This window comes from Mesoplodon densirostris, chromosome 4 (genome assembly GCF_025265405.1).
Source record: "Mesoplodon densirostris isolate mMesDen1 chromosome 4, mMesDen1 primary haplotype, whole genome shotgun sequence".
Taxonomy (NCBI): domain Eukaryota; kingdom Metazoa; phylum Chordata; class Mammalia; order Artiodactyla; family Ziphiidae; genus Mesoplodon; species Mesoplodon densirostris.
This window is the reverse complement of record NC_082664.1, coordinates 26,513,329-26,535,781: the sequence shown is the minus strand read 5'-3', so window position 1 is coordinate 26,535,781 and position 22,453 is coordinate 26,513,329. Positions and strand designations below refer to the sequence as shown.

Sequence of the window (22,453 nt, the reverse complement as noted above, 5' to 3'; positions counted from 1 at the left end):
TAAATCCAAATACATAAGTGATTATGTTAAATGCAAACAAAATCAACTATATGCTATTTAGAGAAACAGTATAAAGTGTAAGCTGAAAGTAAAAGAATGGAAAAATATGTCCCTGTGGACACTTTAAAGAAAAATCTGTGACTATATTATGAGGCATGAGTCAAAATAGACTTTAAAGAAAATGCAGACAAGGCTGTTTGGAGCAGTTGTTTCCATACAAAGGGGAAACAGAGGCACAGAGCAGGGAGGGGGTGGTCACAGACTGAGTCCAGGGCAGAAGCAAACAGGGTGATGACCTAAATTTTCCTGCTGCATTTGTGCCGGGTTTGCAGCTGCAGGTGGCTTGATGGTGGCACTTCTGGGTGGGACTTCTCCACTGGCAGCTGCAGCTGTGGTCAAGGACTTTAGTCTGATATAGAATTCCTAGGAACCGAAGGGAAATCTGCTCACTGGCTACAGTGGCCCCAAAGACTGTCTGTGCAGCCACCTGGCACACTGAGCAGTACAAGTAGGGTGGGGAGAGGGAGCCGGGAGCCCACTTGGTCCCACTGAATGGGAGTGTGAGTTTGGTGAAACAGAGCAAATCAGCAGGTGGACCTTGAGCCCCTAACCAGAAAGCAGCCTGGAGGACTGTGAGTGGACAAAGTAGTAACAGCCATGGTGTTTGCCCTCAAGGAGCTTACAGTCTAGAAAGGGGGCTGTCTATTCTAATCAAAATAAATATTTTGAAAATCAGTCAGACGTGGAGGGCTCACCTGGCTGCTCTGACCAGCTGCCGTCTTGGCTGTGGTTACTTCTGACCTGGGCATAGGGGGATAATGATGCCTGTGTGTGCTTAGTGGTACAATCATAGTTTCCGTAAGAGTCGTTAACATGAACTCGCTTCTCTTATCAAAACAGCATCCTTGGGCTTCCCTGGTGGCGCAGTGGTTGAGAGTCCGCCTGCCGATGCAGGGGACACGGGTTCGTGCCCCGGTCCGGGAAGATCCCACATGCTGCGGAGCGGCTGGGCCCGTGAGCCATGGCCACTGAGCCTGCACGTCCAGAGCCTGTGCTCTGCAATGGGAGAGGCCACAACAGTGAGAGGCCCGCGTAACGCAAAACAAAACAAAACAAAACAAAAAACCCCCTATCTTTCTGGCTTTTCTCAGGACCAGCAAGCTGAGAACTCGGCATGCTGTATGCGAGGATGCCTCTTTTGAGGGACTCTTTCAAAATGGCCTCATCGCCACCTAAAGGGCACACCCAAGCAAAAAAAAAACAAAACCAGCATCCTTCATCACATATTCGTCCTCCTTCCTCTTACGCACTTTGGTTTTCTTCTCAGCACTGGATACATGCTGCTATTCTAATACGTGTCTGTTTGCTTGTGATCTGTCGTCCCCTCTAGACTGTAAGGACTTTGTCTGTTTTCTTGGCTCTCTCCCTAGTGCCTAGAACAGTGCCTGGTCCTGTTGAAGGAAGAATGACTTTGACAGTTGACTTATGCTGGGTACTGTGCTAAGCATTTCATATACATGGTCTCATTTTATCCCAACAGCTTTTGAGGTAGGTATCATCCTGTTTTACAAATGAGGAAACACAGGTGCAGTGAGATTGAGGAAATGACTGAAGATCATACAGTCTAAGCGGCAGAGCCTGGATTTGAATTTGACCACCTATGAAACTCTTAACCACTCCTCTTCCTCTGCTTTCCTTCTTCAGGGTCTGGGGACATGGCCCGGAGGGCTCTCAAGCTTGCTTCGTGGACCAGCATGGCTCTTGCCGCCTCTGGCTTCTACCTCTACAGCAGCAAGTACTTGGACCTCAACGACTTTGGCGCTGTCAGGGTGGGCAGAGCAGTTGCCACGGTAGGTTCTTCTCCTTTTGGGAGGGGCAGAGGAACTGCAGTATTACCTGCAGGTGTTCATACATGTAGCAGGTGTACCTGCCAGTCACACATATGTGGAGATTCACATGTACCCTTACATGTGTGAAGCTCCCACTACACAGTTGCACAGGCATGGGTGTGCACCCCTGTGTACCTGTATCCCTGTTCACCCAACCTCTGGCATCCTGAGGTTAAACAGAGTGGTATTGCATGGGGTCTCTGTTCTGAAACCTTTACCTTTCCAGAACCTCCTTATCTTATTTAGTGACAGACTCAGGAGGCGGTCTTCTCAGGAAACACATGGAAAGAGAGCTTTGCAGCTTTGATTAAATTCTACCAGAAAACTTGGTCTGCCTCCAGTGAGCTCGTGAATGGTTCGTGATGCAGGGCTCACGCTCTGAGTATCTATGCCTTGAAGAACTTTGCCGATCCCCTCCAAGCTCCAAACTAACAGAATCTGAATTGAGTATTTGACTGTTAGAGGTTTTCTCCAGTGGTTCAGGAACATCGTTCTGGTGTGATCACATCCTCTTGAACTCTGCTGAAAGTGGCTGTTCCAGGCACCCCTACATAATTGCTCCATTGGTGGGTAGAGTGCCACATGCATCCTGCTTTCTTTCCTCCTTTGTCTGCTGCAGGATGAGCTCATGCTTCCTTCCCCTCGGTGTAGAGACACTCTGATGCACAGTCTGTCTGGGCTGTTGTCTAATCATTTCCTTCATACTCAGTGTTGTTCCATCTTCTTCCTAGCCTGGCTCAGATGTGGTGCCTGCTCCTTAACGTAAACTGGGTCATAGACTCAAGATTAGCAAATAGATAAACAGGCCATGGCATATGTAGTGATTCCTAAGTGTTTGCTGAATGCCTTTTTTGGGCCCAGCGTTGTCTTATATGCCTTAAGGGTAGAAAGAAACTGTCCCACGCAGGTGCAGCTTTTTTTTTTTAATATATATATATTTAAAAATTATTTATTTATTTATTTATTTATTTTGGCTGTGTTGGGTCTTCGTTTCTGTGCGAGGGCTTTCTCCAGTTGTGGCAAGCGGGGGCCACTCTTCATCACGGTGCGTGGGCCTCTCACTATCGTGGCCTCTTTTGTTGTGGAGCACAGGCTCCAGATGCGCAGGCTCAGTAGTTGTGGCTCATGGGGCTAGTTGCTCCACGGCATGTGGGATCTTCCCAGACCAGGGCTCGAACCCATGTCCCCTGCATTAGCAGGCAGATTCCCACCCACTGCGCCACCAGGGAAGCCCCTACAGGTGCAGCTTTGAAGGAGCTTCTGGCTGAGGAGTGTTCACGTGAATAGGTCAAAAAAACAATCTAGGGCTTCCCTGGTGGCACAGTGGTTAAGAATCCACCTACCAATGCAGGGGGACATGGGTTCAAGCCCTGGTCTGGGAAGATCCCACATGCCGCGGAGCAACTAAGCCTGTGCGCCACAACTACTGAGCCTGCGCTCTAGAGCCTGCAAGCCACAACTACCAAGCCCGCGTGCCACAACTACTGAAGCCCGTATGCCTAGAGCCTGTGCTCCACAACAAGAGAAGCCACCACGAGAAGCCTGCGCCCCGCAATGAAGAGTAGCCCCCATTCGCTGCAACTAGAGAAAGCCCACGTGCAGCAACGAAGACCCATCGCAGCCAAAAATCAATCAATAAATTGAAAAACAAAACAATCTAAAGCCATGTATTGTGTCAAGTTGCGTGACTCGGGTGACAGCTGCTGTGGGACCTCAGACACAGGAGTGAGTCCTGTAGGCTGGGGTAGGGATGAGTGCCTTAGGGGCAGTAGGGTTGGATGGAACCTCAGGGATTTGAATAGTTGGAGAGGAGGGAGGAAGGTATAAATCAGTGCTTTATAAACTAGCCACTAGGCTGCGTATTCTTTAAAGGCCAGGGCTCTGGTCTATTTTTGGGGGGGTGACGTTTAAAAATTTTTCTTTATTGACGTATGGTTGCTGTACAATATTATGTAAGTTGCAGGTGTACAATATTGTGATTCGCGAGTTTTAAAGCTTATGCTCCATTTATAGTTCTTTTAAAATATTGGCTCTATTACCCATGTTGTACAATATATCCTTGTGGCTTATTTTATATATAATAGCTTGTATATACCTCTTACTCTCCTATCCCAATTCTGCCCCTTCCCGCTTCCCTCTCCCCACTGGTAATCACGAGTTTGTTCTCTATATCTGTGAGTCTGCTTCTTTTTTGTTATAGTCATTAATTTATTGTATTTTTTAGATTCCACATGTAAGTGATATCATTCAGTATTTGTCTTTCTCTGTCTGCCTTATCTCATTGACCATAATTCAGGGCTCTGGTGTTGATTAGCCTTGTGCACCACTCAGGCCAGGTCTTGCTAGTGGTTGGTATTCAGCAAGTATATGTGGAATGGAGTAAAGATTTGGGAGTATAGACAAAGGAATGGACTCCTCTCAATACCATCCTTGTAAGCCCCTTAATTTCTATGGGCCTCAGTTGCTCAGTTCTAAAAGGGAAGGTTTGGGTTCAGCAACCCTTAAGGCTCCTCTGTACCTGAAGATACCTGGGAGCCTGTAATTTCCTGATTCACCAAGCATAAGGGAGCCTCTCCTGGAGTTTTTACAAAGGGACCCAGAATTAAAACTTATGCTATTAGAGCAAACATAAATATGAAATGGTGTTTATTTGTGACAAAGAAAGGTGGGATAAGTTTATCCAACAGCATTCATCCAACTAGTATTTATTGAGCATTTACCTGTGTGCCTGGCACTGTGAAAGGTGTAGGGGATACGATGATGAACAGGAAGGATATGCCCCTGAGCTTATAGAGCTTAATTTCTAGTGAAGTGGAAACCATCCATATACAAGGAAACAAATGAGCAAGGTAATTTTGGATGGTGGTTTGTTATAATAAATAATTGGGAGTTCCTGGTGGATGGGGGTAACTTTAGATTGAGGGTCTCTGCAGGGGTAGCATTTGTGCAGAGCCTTGAATGACAGGAAGACGCCAGCCAGATCGAAATCTGGGAGCCGGGCCTCTTAGAGGTTGGACTGCTTCTCTAGACATACCACCTGTGTCAGGGGGCTGCAGCTGCGGGCCTTGGACAGAGGAGTAATATTTGATGTCTGGTGCTAAGCCTTCCTCTTCCTTGGTTCACAGACAGCTGTCATCAGTTACGACTATCTTACCTCCTTGAGGAGTGTCCCCTATGGCTCAGAGGAATACTTGCAGCTTCGATCCAAGGTAAGGGACCTGTGGGACCCATCTGAGCTAGACCAGGCCTGGATAAGTCCTGAAGTGACTGCAAAGCCAGCAAGCTTCCTGAGGGCAGCTGGAGGTGGGCGGGGGCAGTGTAGGGATTGAGGCTGGGGGCTTGGGAGGAAGGAGGGGGGGTGTTTTAGTGCCCATGGGCTGGGCTGCCAAGCTACCATCAAGCTGGACCCCCCAGTACTGAGGTTATAAATCTATAAGGTGCTTCTGGGGAGGCTGGTTTGTGTGTGTGTCTGGGGAGGGCACGTATCTGGGATGACTCAGGAGGGATGAAGGCTCTGTCCCTGAGATAAGTCAGCTGGCTTCCAAACTGCCTTGTCAGGCAAAACCCAATTGAGAGAGGTTAATTGCTTTCCTGTCCTCTGAAGGCTACACCGGGTCCTATTGTAGGTCTCTGAGTGGAGCTGTCGACCACACACTCTGTTCTTATTTGGAACAGGATAGTTGATTTTGGTGCTGTGTCTACATGTCCCAGAGAGTTGGGGGATTAAGCAAGAGGGCACTTGTGTGGGATGTAAGTTCAGTTTGAGGTCAAGTGTAGATAACTTTGGCTCTCCCAGAGAGAGGTTTGTGATAGATCTGTGTATCTTTACTCAGCCTGGAAGGCCCTTTGCCCCTTAGAAAATTCCTAGTCTTCCTTCAGGACTCAGCTCAAATACCTTTCCTCTGTGACACTTTCCTCCTCAGTAATCCTAGGTGTCTGGAATAATTAATTTTTAAATTTTTATTTAAACTTTTCATTATGGAAATTTCAACCATCCATAAGAGTAGAGTAGTATGAGCCCCTATGGAACTGTCATACAGCTTCAGAAATTATCAACCTTTTGCCAGTCTTGTTTCATCTACTCTCCCCTTTATTTATTAATTCCTTCATTTACTTCTTTATTCATTTATTTATTTATTATTATTTTTTGCTGAAATATTTAAAAACAAATCTCTGGCATCATATTATTTCATTTGTAAATACTTCAGAATGTATCTCTAGCAGATAAGGACCTTAAAAAAACCTTAACTACAGTACCATGATCATACCTAACAAAATTGATAATAATTCCTTAATAACGTCTAATAGCTAGTCCATATTCAAATCTTCCTTTTTGGGACTTCCCTGGTGGCGTAGTGGTTAAGAATCCACCTGCCAATGCAGGGGACATGGGTTTGATCCCTGGTCCGGGGAGATCCCACATGCTGTGGAGCAACTAAGCCCATGTGCCACAACTGCTGAGCCTGTGCTCTAGAGCCCGTGAGCCACAACTACTGAGCCTGTGCTCTAGAGCCCGTGAGCCACAACTACTGAGCCTGTGCTCTAGAGCCCATGTGCCACAACTACTGAGCCTGTGCTCTAGAGCCTGTGAGCCACAACTACTGAGCCTGCATGCCACAACTGCTGAAGTCCGTGTGCCTAGAGATCGTGCTCCACAACAAGAGAAGCCACCGCAATGAGAAGCCCGTGCAAGGAAGAGTAGCCCCTGCTCGCCACAACTAGAGAAAGCCCGCGGGCAGCAACAAAGGCCCAACACAGCCAAAAATAAATAAATAAATTTATTAATTTATTAAAAAAAAAGTCTTCCACGTTGTCCCCAAAATTTCTTTTTTAAGTTGATTCAAATCTAGATCCAAACAAGGTTCATATATTATGTTTGGCTGATGTTTCCTAAATCTTCTTAAGTCTATAATATTTCCCCTCCCTCCTTTTTTGGGAGCTATTTGCTTGTTGAAGAAACCAGATCATTTATCCTGTGGAATTTCCTACATTCAGCATTTGGCTGATTGCATCCTCACAGTGTCATTTAATGAGAAGTAAATTCAGCGGTACACAATTCAAAATATTTGAACATAAAAAATGACCCTCCTATCCCTGTTTCTCAGGTACCCAATTTTCTGCCTGGAGGTGATCATTATTTCCTGTATATCTTTCCAGAGAGATCTTCCTATTTGGATTTAACCACTCTATGTTCTTTATTCCTGTCATAGATGATAGTTGGTTATGTGTCTTTCTCTCTCTTTAGCCCATAAATTCTTTTAGATCAGGGATGGGTCTTTCTTTTTTACATCTCCTGTCTCTAGCAGTGATGCCTGGGACTGAGTAGAGTTAATGTCTGTCTCAATGCCAGGCTGTACCCTGCTAGCTCCCTGCCTTGGGAGAGGCCCCAGAAAGAGAGTAAGGTTTGTAGTCAGAAGACCTGAGTTTGTGCCTTGGCTTTGAGAAGGTCATTCAAACTTTTGGAGTCTGTGGACTACAGATAGTTATACCACTTACTGAGGATTATATGGATAGTATCTGAGACAGTGTGTTGTGAATGTAAATGTAAAGCAGGTATCAAAAATAAGTCAGATGTCTACTAGAAGGTATGCTCCATGAAGAAAGAGACTTGGTCTATGTTGTGTATCTTCACTTCTGCAGCACCTACTACAGTACCCAGGACACAGTAGCTCCTAAATAAAGGTTTGTTGAATGAATGAATGAATGAAATGTTAGTTTGTATTGGAAGATCTCAAAGTCCTTGTCTCTGAGACCTAATGCCCCCTGCTTTTCCCTACCCCCTTTTCTCCATCTAACCAATGCTATGGGCCTTGGAACCCACATTTTGCAGAGCCACATTTTGCAGAGAGGTCCAGGCCAGGGCACAGGGGCAAGCCCTCTGCCTTGGGGAATCTGCAGAGCAGACAGGGGGATGGATGTCGTGAAGACAGTTGCCCTTCATGTGTAAGTCATCTGGAAAGCAGTGGCGCTGCAGGTCCTGGAGAAGCTTGGGGGAATGCAGTTAGGAAAGTACAGTCTGGCAGTTGACAAGAGAGCAGCAGCGCGTGGTGACTGGCACCAGATAACAGGGTGCAGGCTGGTCCCTGGGAGCTGTGCCTGGGAAGGGAGAGCCGGCCGGCACTAAAGAGCACAAGTAAATACCGCAGAGGTGTTTTCTTGCATTGGAGCACTTATCTGTTCTGGTCTGTGAGACTGATAAAGAAGTGAGTGAAGGGTAAAACATAATTATCTCACCTGTTAAGCCAGTGTCCCCAGGTCCCGGAGTGTGCCAGAGCCAGGAGCTTGGCAGGCAGTGACTTCGAGAAGCACTTTCAAGGTTGGTGCTCAGCTGGCTGGGATCGCAGTGACTCAGCTCTGCTTCGAGAGGGGGTGGGAGCCAGCGTGAGGGTGCGTTTTCTAGGGGCACAGTGGCACTTTGCTAGGCAGTGAGGGCGTGGGACGGGACCCAGGTGCTTTGGAGAATGAGACTCCTGGTGCCCAGGATGCTTATAAACAGAAAGGACGGGTGTGAACTTGCCTGTGCGTGAAGCAGAAAGAAGTCACTGCTGGTACAGATGTCCAGACGATGGGCTGGAGGAGGCAGGACTGAGTTGATTCTGACCAAGGAGTCGGGGTGTAGTGGACATATGTTAATTTTGCAGCACAGGAGCCATTCTTGTTTTAGGGAACAACATCTAAACTTTCCTTTGGGGAACCACTCCTATCTCATATACATGCCTTGAGGTTTGAGTGTAGCTCACCCCACCCTCAGGATGGGCATGTGACTTTGGCTATCAGTGTAGTCCATTCCTCTGGCCCTAGTGATTGATTCAAGGATGAGTATCTAAGCCAGTGCTGGTCGGTGAACTTAAGTCAGCTCCAGGACTTTTGGGGGTGTCTCCCTTGTGACACTGTCTTTTTTTGTGTGTGTGTGTGGTATGCGGGCTTCTCACTGTTGTGGCCTCTCCTGTTGCGGAGCACAGGCTCTGGACGCACAAGCTCCATGGCCATGGCTCACGGGCCCAGCTGCTCTGCGGCATGTGGGATCCTCCTGGACCGGGGCATGAACCCGTGCCCCCTGCATCAGCAGGTGGACTCTTAACCACTGCACTACCAGGGAAGCCCCCTGACACTGTCTTTTCTGCTGGATTAGCTGAGGTATCAGTTGTTGGCTTAGAGCTGCTGGCAGCCATCTTGCCACCACGAGGGGAGAGCCCATCTGTGAATGGAGCCAGTATTGTGGAGAGATATATCTGAGTCCTAAGCTAGGCTGCCACTGGACTTTTCAGTTATTTATGCCAGGAAATTCTCTTTTTGTTTAAGATGTTTTGAGTTCAGTTTTCTGTTCCTTGCAGCCAAATGAGTTCTGATAAACTCTTGGGGAAGCATAATTAGTGTTTTGATAGGTCACAGAAGGACCAGTAACTCAAGGAAAGAAATGAAATTCAGAAATTCCAAGGCCCATGGAGGATGAGGAGATAGAATGATGGTGCTGGGTAGAATTTGAGCCATTTTGGACCTAGAGCTCCTGGTCTGTCACCAAACACCTCTACTTCCCTAACTGTAAAGTGGGTCTTTGCCCCAGCTAAGTTTGTAAGAACAGAGGTGAGAAGCTTTGCTTAATTAAATACTGTGGATTATTTAACCAGCCAGAGAGGAGATCTAGAAGCACAGTTTGCCTTGATGGCTCCTTATCATTTTAATGAACAAGTTAATTATTTTCTATTTTTCTTATTTTTACATTTATTAATTGGAATTATTCTACAAGAAATAGCTGTCCCTTCTCGATCAGTTATTTGTTTATTTTTATCAGTATCAACTCATGGATATTTATTTTATTCTATGGGTTAGAGTCCAAAACAATCATTATTTCTTTTTATCACTCAAATTGTTCTGACTTTGGCCATTGGGAGCTTCTTCAGGTTGTCTCCTGTGTTCTTTTGATATGCCCCATCATTTTTTCAGCGCTATCTTAACTTTCTGGTACCACAAGCTGCCCCAGGCTCATCTTGTATTTTCATTGCCCAATCCCTGGAATCAGTCACTTCTCCAAGGAGCCCTGATTCCTTTTATTGGAGAATGGTATTCAGAAACCAAGATGTGGATGCATGTTGCTACTGGGGTGCTGTTGTTTCTAGGCTCTTCCAGGAGGCATAGCTAGGAAATATATGGATGTATACTTACTCATGCATAAACACATCTGTCTATTAAAAAACCATGAGTTCACGCTGATACCTCTAATTTCGATCTAAACTTACAGAGTTCATTATAGCCTTCTCCCTTTCCTTATATGTAAGGAAGGGAGATTATTTATATTTCTCCAACAGTGAGAATGCCTATTATCTACAGTATATTCACTTATTTGTTAAACCCTAGTATACCCCAAATTAGTTAACACCCCTAAGGCATACAAGAGCAGAGAGAGTGGCTCAAGATGAATTAAGCAGGTATTTGAGCTGAGTTTGGAAAGATGCATAAGATTGAAACACGTAGCATTGGGGACAAGGTGGTTGATGGGTAAAATTTTGGCCATTGTCCATAAGAAGCAGAGAGTAGTTCAGTGTTACTGGAGACTAGGTTATGAGTGAGGGAAGGGTTTTACTGGCCAACAGAGTTAGAGGTAGGTTGCAGAGGGACTAAAGGCCAAGTTTTATACCATGGACAGTAGGGAGCCCTGGAAAGTTCTAGAGTAAAGTTTTGTTAAGCCGTTAATGAATGAGAATGCTTAAAGTCATCAGTTACCGAATATTTTCTAAGCTTCTGCTTTGAGTTAGAGAATGAGTAAAAGTGTGTGTGTGTGTGTGTGTGTGTGTGTGTGTGTGTGTTTGTGTGGAGAGGATAAAGTGAGAGAGTGAGAGAAATCGCACGTGCCTTTTCCTTTCTTAATCGGAGTCCTAATACAGGGAGGGGACCTTGATTGTTGCTGTGACTGGGAATCTTTAGCTGAATTCAGCTTCTTATTTATGGAGCAGGTCACTGGGCTCCTGTGGTATGCTTCCTGGGATGCTTCAGGTCTGCAGTATGTGTGAGTAGTATTAGTTACTATGGTACTTAATAAATATTTGGGCTGGGGCTTCCCTGGTGGCGCAGTGGTTGAGAGTCCGCCTGCCGATGCAGGGGACACGGGTTCGTGCCCTGGTCCGGGAAGATGCCGCGGGGCGGCTGGGCCCGTGAGCCATGGCCGCTGAGCCTGCTTGTCCGGAGCATGTGCTCTGCAACGGGAGAGGCCACAGCAGTGAGAGGCCCGCGTACCGCAAAAAAAAAAAAAAAAAAAAAGTCAGCTTTATTACTGGTAAATGTTGGGCTGGATCACGTGTCTTGGGCCTGTCAACAAGTGGGCTTGTTGAACTTCATCCCTGAATTTGTTAGACTTGCCTACCCAGGCACAGACGTGGCAGGACAAGCCTCTCAGATGGGGGCCTACCTCTTAGGGCAGGGAGGGACTGAATACCAGTGTTCTGCAGGTTTGCAGATCCCCAAAGGGAGGCGAGAGGAAGAGGTGAGCTGTTTCTTCTCCCAAACTCACCAATCCGGTTGACGGTTCCTCCTCCCACAGGGAGGGAGGGAGAGGGAAGAGAGAGGTCAGGAGCCTTACGCCTCCAATGGGGCTCCCTCCACCTGCTTGCCTGAAACTTAGTGACAGGAGGCTTACCTGCAACACTTACCCTCGGAAGGGGAGGTAGCTTTAAATTTGCTGTAAGAACCTCTTGTGCCCATTAAATCCTGCTAACCTTTACACCTGACCTTGTATAGGGACACAGGCTGCTTCGGGCTTGAATATGGGCTGACAATTTCAGCATTACTGAAATCTGCATTTAGAGGGAGGAGTCATATGCTGCCTACCTTTAGAATTATGGCACGTGTTAAGGTATTTTGGGGGAAAATGGACTCCACTTCTGACCAGTGGGTATTGGTCAGAGGAGCAGAATGAGGAGCTCAGGGAAGGTGATGGCTATTTATAATCATTCCATTGAACTTGAGAAAGACATCTTTGGCATCAGCTAACTCAAACCTCTAATGTACAAATGTGGAACTGGAGGCCCAGAGCAGGGTGTGACTTCTTCAGACACCCCCCAGCCTCCTGCAGGTTCTGGCAGATCACATACTTGGTCTTGGACATCCAGATCTTGCCCAATCTCATGTTCTTTGCACTTTGTACTTGGTCGTCTCCCTTTTTATCCACTTGCAACCTGGGGGAAAGCACCAAGTTGGATAGAAAGTAGAACCAAAGATGCCTGTGCAGCTTCTCCCCCTGGTCTGCGCCCTCTGGTGCGAGCCCTGAGGCTGTGAAGCTGCCTGGGGTGGGCTTGGGAAACACAGAGGAAGAGAGAGAAGGGCAATAGGGCCCTCTCCCTGGGATTCCTTTACTCATTTAACCCATCAACCAAAGAGTTATTAATTCAACAAATGTTTGGACTTTGCACTCCCCAGTGGAGGGGAGTGTAGACCCTCCAAAGGAATCAGTAGATTGCTTTGGGAGTTTCAACTCTTAAGCTATTGAGCAACTGCTGGTTTTGAGGGTAACCGCACTCCCAGCTTAGTGAGGGTATGATAATTCAACAAGCGTTTTAAAGCTCTTCTTGCTTTGCAAGGGGAACTGTAGCAGCGTCTGACTCTTAGGAATATTCTCTGAAACCTGGGACTATTCTGGCCAAACCAGGACATGTGTTCACCATTCTTATATCCACCTGTTATTTTATTTTATTTTTTTTTTGCGGTATGCGGGCCTCTCACTGTTGTGGCCTCTCCTGTTGCGGAGCACAGGCTCCGGACGCACAGGCTCAGCGGCCATGGCTCACGGGCCCAGCCGCTCTGCGGCATGTGGGATCCTCCTGGACCGGGGCACGAACCCGTGTCCCCTGCATCGGCAGGCGGACTCTCAACCACTGCACCACCAGGGAAGCCCTCCACCTGTTATCTTAACCAACGTTAACTGAGCCTGCTGTGTGCCAGGTCCTGCGTCAGGCTCAGGCTCAGAGCATATAAAGGGAAATAAGACTCCATCTCTGCCCTCCAGTTGCTCACAGTCTAGTGTGGGGACCAGATGTGAAATCTCCAGTTGCAGAAGATCAATGTGTTTTCATTCTAGCTCTGGCCCCTGACAGCAGCTAACTCCTAGCCAGGAGGATCGAGGTGGGTGGGGCGTGCACGGTGGGCAGGAGCCCTTCGTGGGAGGGGCTGCTAACCCCGACTGGGGGGTGGGGGTACATGCCTAGAAGGCCTGGAGTTGCCTTTTCTAATTGTGTTGCTGTTCCTTTTGCACGTTGGGTGTCTGTCAACCTGGCGTGGACGCTTTTCAGTGAGTTCTAATGCACTCTGTCCCTCAGATCCCCTTTTGCTGCTTTTGTTTGTCATCATGGAATATTTGCCTGAGAGTATTCTGCACAGAGGAGGAGGGAAATTGAATCCTTGCTGTTTTGGTGACTGGCTTTCTCAGCGTTTGTGATAATTTCTGCAGGAGCATGAGCTGCATTTAATGTGCTCTGGTTGGGTCATCTAAGGACCAGGCCTGTGGAGTAGGGAGACCAGAGTCTGCTACTGAATCTAGCACCTCCTTTTCAGTTTTCTGCATACCCAAATCTTTCTGAGTACTGCACTGCAAACCTACACAACTTGCTTCGGTGGCCCTGACCCTAAAGTCTTTCTGATTCAGAGGTAGTTACATAGCAGGAGGCTCTTGGGCCTTGGTGTGGGCTGGGGAAAGCCTTGGTGGGGTCCACTCCCATTAGTGGGGACCCTGGGTGAAAATGTGGGGTGCCTTGTGCTTCCGCAGGAGATTGGGCCCACTGTGCGGTGGCTTCTCTGTAGTTCCCAGGCAGACCACACAAATGCCAAGCTATCTTCCTGGTTGCTCTAGACTTCTCAGTGACCTATGGACCATGGCCAATAACAGTACCCACTTTGCCATGCCTGCATACATTTTATATTTTAAAAAACAGGTGAAATATATGACCTAAAAAAAAGTATAAAAAATAATTTAGTGATCACCCTTACACTCCCTGCTCAATTTCAGAAAAGATACCTTACCCATATAATTGTAGACCCCTAGGTGTTTCTTCCCTGATTCCAGCCTTCCTCCTGTGTAACCAGTTGTCATTCCCATGCACTTCTTTACACCCAACTATTTATGTATTGGTATGATATTTTTCTTTTTATTGACTCTTTTTCCTTTACTTGGTTTTGTTCTAAGCAAACATATCTGTGAAATTGCAGGTTTGATAGACTAGCTTGCTTTTTTGGGGTCTAATGCATATGCAAGTAAGACGTGTTCTGGGTACCACCCAAAATTGCCTCTTGTACCACTTTTTTTTTTTTTTACACTGGTACCAGGTCACACTTAGAGAAACACAGGCTGCACCATTGGTAGCAGATGCTGGGCCAGACTCTGGCTTGCGCCCTCCATTGCCTCGGTCTTTCCCCTGCTGGGTTTGGCTACTCTCTTTCTAGCTTTTCTCTTCCCCTAGCTCACCCTGTTTATCTCCTGGGGCTGCTTCAGGCTTGAAGCTATGTGATGGGATGGTATTTGTTCCTGCTGCTCAGAAGTAGTGATCCCTTTCCAAAGGCCACAGCTGAAATAAAACAAAATCAGAAAAAAACAACCCCCCCTCAAAACCCCAACAAAATCAGCCCCTGGGTTTCCGATGATGGGAGGCCATTGCCTGTGCTGGGCGTCTCTCATCCTGAAGAGCACGATTATCACCATTAGCCAGTTCCTCATTTGCAGTGTCTGCAGCTCCCTTGCCTACATGGGCTGTCTTGACACTCAGAGCTGGCTTTCTGCTGCTGCAGATCTGCTCTCCAACTGCCCCTGCCACCTGGTTCTGTGGAGTGGCCAGAGGAAGGCAGAGGGCCCTGCTCCCCAGAGATGGTGCTGTGTTGAGGGTTTAGCCTGCACGTAATGGGGCAGGAGCTGGAGAAACCCCAACTGCAGTCTGTCTTTGCTCATCTCAGATCCCATCCCAGGCTAACCATGGCTGGGCTTGTCACTGCTGATTGCTTTTTCTACTGAAAACCTCCCTGCAGTTTCCTTTCTTGTCCTGGACTGGGTGCTTTCACCATGACCAAGGTCTTTCTACCTCTGCAGGGAAATGGAATGAAGCTGCGTGATGGGGGATTCGGAGTAGGCAAAAGGTAGGACTTCCTTACCGCTAAGGTTCTTTAGTACTAGACTGGGTTACCAAGGACAGATGTGAAATCTGTATCTGAAAGGGCAGCTTTCCAGAAACAGCAGAGACTCTGTTGTGGAGCTCACGGATGGTTTCTAACCTGTCAGATGGGGAGCCTTAAAAGTACAGATTCTTAGACTCTATGCTCTAAAATTTGTTTTCAGTGATTCTGGGGTGAAACCTGGAGAACCCATTTTTTAAAATGGGCTCCCCAGGTGGGCTTCCTTTTTTTTTCCCCAGGTGGGCTTCTGATGCTAAGAGCAAGTGTTTACATTGACTGAACACCACGGGACAGGCACTGTGCTGAGAGCTCTCTCCGTATCATCTCCTTTAACTTCACAGTGACCTCGAGGTAGATGCTATCATTGTCATCCCTATTTTACAGATGGACAAACTGAAGCACAAACAGATTAAGTGACTTGTCCAAGGACGTACAGCTAGTAAGCAGGTATATTAGTTTCCTGTGATTGTTGTGACAAATGGCCACAAGTTAGGTGGCCAATGACAACAGAAGTTTATTCTCTTACAGTTCTAGAGACCAGAACAATGAAAACAAAGTGCTGACAGGGCCACGCTCCTTCTGGAGGTTCTAGGGAAGAATCCTTCCTTGCTGCTTCTGGTGGCTCCAGGCATTCCTTGTGGCTGCATCACTCCAATATCTGCCTCTGTCTTCTCTTTTCTTTTCTTCTGATGACACTTGTCACTGGATTTAGGGCCTATCTGGGCAATCCAGGGTGTTCCTATCTCAAGATTCTTAACTTAATTAAATATATGAAGACCCTTTATTCCAATTAAGGTTTCATTCATAGGTTCTGGGGGTAATAAGACATGGGCGTATCTTTTGGGTGCCACCATTCAACCCACTATAGGGTCTTGGATTTAATCCCAGATAGGTGGCCCCTGAGCCTGTGCCTACAACCACTCAACTTCCTGGCTCTGTCTTCTGGACTGGATGAGCTTCTAGGCTTCCTATAGGCCAGCAGTCGAGGCATGGATTAACTTGCTGTATCAAGGAGTTGACAAACCAGTATTTTCCTCTACCTCTCTCCTATTGCCTCGACCCTCCACCATTTCTCCTGAAACCCTTTGGGCTGTTCATCTCAGACGCAGAAATTCTCGCACCTTGATGTGCTTGGGAGGTGAGGCCGTAGGGGCTATGAGGCCACACTCATACTGGCTCGGGCGAGATGCATTTTTCTTGCCTCAGTGGCCACGTCTCCAAAATGGGAATCGCTGGAATAGCAGGGGTAGATAGAAGGCCATAATACAACTAATAAAGTTGATGGAAGGAATCTGCAGCTATAAGGGTGATGGAGGCGGTTGTTAGCAACACTCATAATCTAATAGCCTATTCTGGATTTCCTGCTTCTCACCGTCTTGGCCCCAAGCAGCTATTTTCTACCAAATTAAATTCCACTCAGCTCCTTTCCTGTTCCTGAATAAAACTACCCTCAAAGCTCTTCCCTATTACAGCAAGACTTTTTAATAGACTTTTCCTTGTAGAACCGTGAGACATATGTCCAATTAGCAGAATAACTTCACTTAAATATACAAATAAACTGTTGACAGATAATGGCAGGACATATGTGAAGCTAATTTAAGGCAGCATGGTTTGGGAGCTGGGGCACGGCCCCCTCCCACCCCAGTCTGTCTCCAGGCCTCTCCTTCCCTCCAGTTTCTTGCCTTTGGGATGGCTCTTCATGCCCCACACTCTATAAGATGAAGAGGAATGTCTCCATGCTGTGCCCGGTCACAGCCCAGAACACCTGGGCCACTCACCATTCATACAGTCAATTGTGCAGCAAATATTTTTGAGCACTTACTATGAGCCAGGTACTGTGCGAGGTGCTGGGTGTACAATGGTCTATTCTTGAGGGGATAGGAGATCATTAGCAATTGATGGCACTCACAAGAGTGTCTGGTCCAGGAGGGCAGAGAGTCGATCTGTTTTTCTTGCCGCTGTATCCTTAGCACTTGGAACAGTGCTTGGCACACAACGGGCTCAGTGAGTACTTTTTAGTGACTCACTGGGATAAGTAAACAAGCTAATGTCAGCTCTTGCTGAGTTCCCTAAAAGAGATAAAACGTGGTCATGGGATAAAGAGTGTCGGAAGCCGGGCTTTGGAAAAGCCCTCTTACATGGGGTTTTTCAGTTGAAACTGAAAAGGGATGAAAGAACCAGCAAGTGAAGAGCTGGGAGAATATTGTTCGAGGAAGAGGCAGGGCGGGCTGTGTAATTTACAGGGCCCAGTGCACAATGACAATGCAGGGCTGTGGCTGCGTGGGAAGTCAGTCTCCCCTTCTTGTGGCTCTGCTGCCCCAACCCGCAGTGGGTGGGAAGCTCCCAAGGGATTGCAGCCTCTGTGCCGGGATGTGCTCAAGCCCTGGACTGGGCATGAGTGAGAAGTCCTGCTGAGTCACCTGCTGAACTTGTCATGGTGAGGCTAGACCCCGATCCTTCCTATGCCTGTACCCAGGCCCCCAGTAGGGACGAAGGACAATGGAAGAATGTAGACCTCTCCCACCACCATGACCTGTTTGCCGTGCTGGGTGGAGAGCAGCTGTAATTGTGGGGAGGAGGTGGGGAGGCTGGATGGAGCCAGGGTACTGGGCTTGGGTGAGGAATGGGCAGCTGAGAACCCACTGGGGAGGTGGGACTGTGTGTGCGCTGAGTCCCCCAGTGCAAGCTCCATTGTCCCATTCGGCTTCACTTCCAAAACACAAATTCAAAGATAAAATTAAGAATTTCAAGACAGCTACTCTGTATTAGTTTCCTATTGCTGCTGTAACAAACTACTATAAACTTAGTGGCTGGACTTCCCTGGTGGTGCAGTGGTTAAGAATCCGCCTGCTAATGCAGGGGACAAGGGTTCGATCCCTGGCCTGGGAAGATCCCACACGCTGCAGAGCAACCAAGCCTGTACGCTACAACTACTGAGCTAACGCGCCACAACTACTGAAGCACGTGCGCCCTAGAGCCTGTGCTCCACAACAGGAGAAGCCACCGCAATGAGAAGCCCGTGCACCGCAACGAAGAGTAGCCCCTGCTCACCACAACTAGGGAAAGCCTGCGCACAGCAGGGAGGACCCAACGCAGCCAAAAAAAAGCCCAACAAAACTTAGTGGCTTATAACAATATAAATTTATTCTTTTACAGCTCTGGAGGTCAGAAGTCTAAAATGGTTCTCACTGGACTAAAATGAACATGTCAGCAGGGCTTTATTCCTTCTGGGGGCTCTAGGGGAGAATTCATTTCCTTGTCTTTTCTAGCTTTTATTGGCCACCTGCATTTCTTGGCTCCAAGCACCTTTTCTCCATCTTCAGAGCCAACAATGTCTGGCCAGGTCCTCATGCTGCTACTTCTCTGGTTCTCTTCTTGTGCCCCCCTATTCCACTTAAAAGAACCATTGTGATTACACTGGACTCACCTGGATAACCTGAGCTAATCTGTCTCAAGGTCAGCTCATCAGCAACCTCAATTTCTTCTGCAACCTTAATTCTCCTTTGCCGTGTAAGGTAACATATTCACAGGTTCCAGGGATTAGGGTCATGGACATCTTTGTTAGGGGGGTATTATTCTGTGTTTCGTATTAAACCACAAGTGTGGAGCCTTTCTGAGTGCAGGGTGCAGTCTGACTGCACTGGTCACATGTCCATGAAGCTGGCCCTGGGAAGAGGAGGCTACAAGCCTAAAAGTCCTGAGATGGGAACAAGCACAGCTTGTTCAAGGACCCGAAAGGAGGCTGGCGTGATGGACTAGGGTGGATGACAGGGCATGTGGTACAAAATGAATCAAGAGAGGCTGGCGTGGGTTGAGCACACAGGGCCTCCTAGGCCACAGTGAAAGATTAGGAACAGCAGGTAGGGATCTGCCTTAAGTCTGAAAAAAACAAGCAAACAAACAAAAAACACCCCCCCCGCAAAACCCAAATCCATATAAAAAATTTCAAATATAATTAAAAAGTAGAGAGAAAATATGGTGAACCCTATACCTGGCGCCTAGATCTAAAATATGTTGCCATAATTCTTTCATTTATTTATTTATATTTTTTGCTGAAGAATTTTAAGTTATAGAAATCATGGCATTTCAACTGTAATTTCAACATGCATCTCTAACAACTGACATTTTTATAAGTATTGACGTCATTATCACAATGAATGAAATTAACAAGAATTCTTTAACTTCATCAAATTCCTGTGTATATTCATTTGTCCCTCAAATACCCTGCCTGTTGATCTTCACATTGTACCTGAGCTTTGCACCTTTTCTTCTTCTGAGGTTAGAATGAGTCTTCCTTCTCTGTACCTTTTAGGATTTTGTTTTTTGTTCCTGCCCACTCCTGTCCCACACCCAGGCCTGTAGCCTGAACAGGGTTGATGGGGAAGGGAAGGGAAACAGGCTGGATGAATATGTTATTCTGCTTGTGGCCTAACATTTCTCTCTCTCTCTCTCTTTTTTTTTTTTTTTTGCTTGTAATTGCCATTCCAGAAATGCCCTCACTCTTCTAGCCACAGAGCAACTGTTGAGAACAAATTAATTATGCATCTTCTCAGTGTGTGTGATTAAGGGGCAGATGGAGGGAAGGGTTCTCTTCAGTTTTTCTGGCAACTAGGTTCCCAAATGGATGCCTTCCAGACCAAAGAATGCATGTCCTGGGCTCCCGTGGGCATCTGGGTTTGTCTCTGTAGTGGCAGGCTTGCTCACTGGCAGGCAGAGTCAGAAGTTGTCAGTAATAATATTATTAATCCCTTAAATTTGCAGCATATTTGCTGTTTGCTGAGGGCTTGCGCACTCACATCAGCTCATTTGATGGGATTTCAGGGATGCTGGAACAACTTTCTTTGCTTAATACCTCCCTAAATCATTGCTGATGCTCGTAATTCCACCATTAGAGATTAATTCTTTTGGCCCCAAACTGTTCCCTATTAAAATGCAAGGGAGCCTTGGCAGCTGTGTAGTATGTTTTATTCATAAAGCTTTCTCAGCCACTAGTGGCTGCCCTCCCCAAATGCCCCCTCCCGCAACTTTCTTTTTAGGATGGGCTTCTCTGAAACAGAACCTATGTTTGGAGTCTTTCTCATTCCAAAGAGAGAACTCTGCTCTCAGCTAGTTGCTGAAGCTGGGAAAACAGACAGAAACTCATGCCAAGGTGTCAATGACTGATAATAATTTCCTGTGTTACCATTTCTAGGGAGTATTTGTATTTTAAGTGGAAATTTCTGGGAACACAATGCTTAGTACAAAGGAACCTGTACCCCTTCATCCTATTATGTCAGTGGCTTTGGCCTTAGATCTCCCTTTTATGGGGCTCCCTTAAAGAGACAGAGGAGAGAGAGGGCCAGCACATCCAGTTCATGTAACTACGATTAAGCATTGGCTTGGAGTGTCGTCCACTGTGGGTCGGGGAGAAAGTGGAGCTGACCACGTGTAACATAATGTCCATTTTGCAGAAGGAAAATGGAAGCGTAAGGACAAAATCTAGTTGGAGTGTGGCTAGAATTAAAATTTTGCCTTCAGAACCCCAGTAACACAGTTTTAGATTTTTAGAGTCAGAAGACACCTTAGAAACAATCTAACTCTGGGAAAGCAAATGCATTTTATTTATCAATACCAGTTGATACATAGTGGTTGAGGGGAGGGTGGAGAATGAGTGAGTCTTCACCTGGGCTCAGTGTGTTGTGGTTGATTAGTGATGTCTGATGGGTGCCATGGTAATAGAGGGGAGGCATGTATGCCGCACTTGTATTCCTGATTCTCTGCAACTTCTCATTGTACACATGGGCCAGCTGAGGTCCTGAAAGCTGGGATGATTTGTTCAGGATTATATAAGTAGGGGTGACAAATTAGGGGCAGAATTGGCCCAGAATCCAGGTCCCTTGAATCCTGGTTCAAAACCCTTTCTTTTGAAGTATCCAGGTATTCTAAGAAGCATTTCACTGTGGTTGAAGAGCATGTGGTCTTGGAGTCAGACTGCCTGGGTTCAGGTCTTAGTTAGCTGTGTGCCCTGGGCCAAGTTATTTAACTTTTCTGAGTCATTACTTCTTTATCTGTAAAACAGGGGATAATAATTGTGCCTACCTTATAGGGTGGTTATGGAATTAAATGAGATAATATGTGTATAAAGTGTTTGGATTAGGGCCATAGTAAGTACTTAATAAATGTTAGTAACTTAATTAAAATTTTTATTGCCTTGTCCTTCTAGATTATTGCTGGATACGGACACAAAACCTCCCCATGGTCACCCCCTCTGCAGTGTCTTGCAGAGTTACCCCTCAGACACCTGCTTCTCTTCCTTCCCTATTGAATGCTCTGGGATTTTCTGTGTTTGATGTGTTCCTGGAATTTGTAATTTGGTGATGAAAAGTCCCACAGTACTAACAACCAAGTGTGAGATGGTGCTGGGCCTCTAAATGCCCACGTTTGGGGCGTCATACTTCACACTCCACAGGAGTTTGTTTTGGTTTGGGGCATCGACAAAGCCCTGGAGGCCGGGTGGGGTTCCCTGAGGACCAGCTGCCAAAGAGGCCTCGGTGGCCATTTTGCCTTGTCTCTCCTCTGAACGGAACATTGCTATAGCATCTCCCCAGACCATCCTTGCTCCCCTGAGCCAGTATGTGCTCCCATCCCCCAACCTAGTTTGCAGACTGGACATCAGTGCCAAGCTGGTGCCAGCCCCCTCCCCTCACACCCGCCTCTCCAGTGGGCTTAGAAAGCAGGGCCCAGGCAGAGCCTGGACCCATAACTGTGCTGGGGTCCTCTTCATGTCTTAGTCCAGCCACTCAGGCCCTTGTCAGTGGTCCCTTTGGGTGACCTTGAGGGGGACCCAGGGAGGCCTTGAGAGCCAGGAGGAGTCCGCGATAGTCCCAGATGTCTGGCCTGGAGTGATGGGGCTTGGGGCTGACTCCTGTAGGACCATGGTCTACCCCTGCATTATTCGACTTCGCCTCTTGGTGGCGTGCTCAGTTCCCCATGGAAGCAGTGCCCAGTGGCTCCTCTTGGAGTGTATAGGGAAAGGGAGCTGCAGCGGTGGGGAGGGCTCCCTGGGTGCTGTGATGGGCGTGTAGCTTCCGTTAAGTGAATCATCTGTGATTCCAGTCCTGACTGGCTGCGGGGGAAAAGCCTCTGCTCTGGATCCTCAAATAGAGGCCTTCTTAGGGTCTGCCTGTCTGTTCCTGGCAGACAAAGGGGGGAAAGGGGGCTGTGGGAAGGAGGCCATCCCCACTGAAGGACAGTCACATCATTGTCCCTAACATTTGGAGGCTCTGTTGCTTTGGGCCTTTCATCTTGGATCACAGCCAAGTTTGGTGGCAACCTGGCCATGTCTGCGGTGGCTTCCCTGCTTTTCGTTGTCTGGGCCCAGGGCAGAGCAGATGATTATAGCCCCAGAGCTGCTGCATGCTCAGGAGCCTAGTATTTTC

The 22,453-nt window shown here is 47.2% G+C and overlaps 1 protein-coding gene across 5 annotated transcripts in view; it reads left to right on the top strand.

Annotated features, from left to right (window-relative positions):
- Positions 1 to 22,453, top strand: part of ADCK1 (aarF domain containing kinase 1) — a 112,382-nt gene that overhangs the window by 8,337 nt on the left and 81,592 nt on the right. For all 5 annotated transcript variants that reach the window (XM_060097982.1, XM_060097983.1, XM_060097981.1 and 2 more), the window contains exons 2-3: positions 1,705 to 1,850; positions 5,015 to 5,098. In XM_060097982.1, coding sequence (XP_059953965.1) covers positions 1,716 to 1,850; positions 5,015 to 5,098 — 219 coding nt within the window. In that variant the 5' untranslated portion in view covers positions 1,705 to 1,715. The remainder of the gene's footprint in view (positions 1 to 1,704; positions 1,851 to 5,014; positions 5,099 to 22,453) is intronic.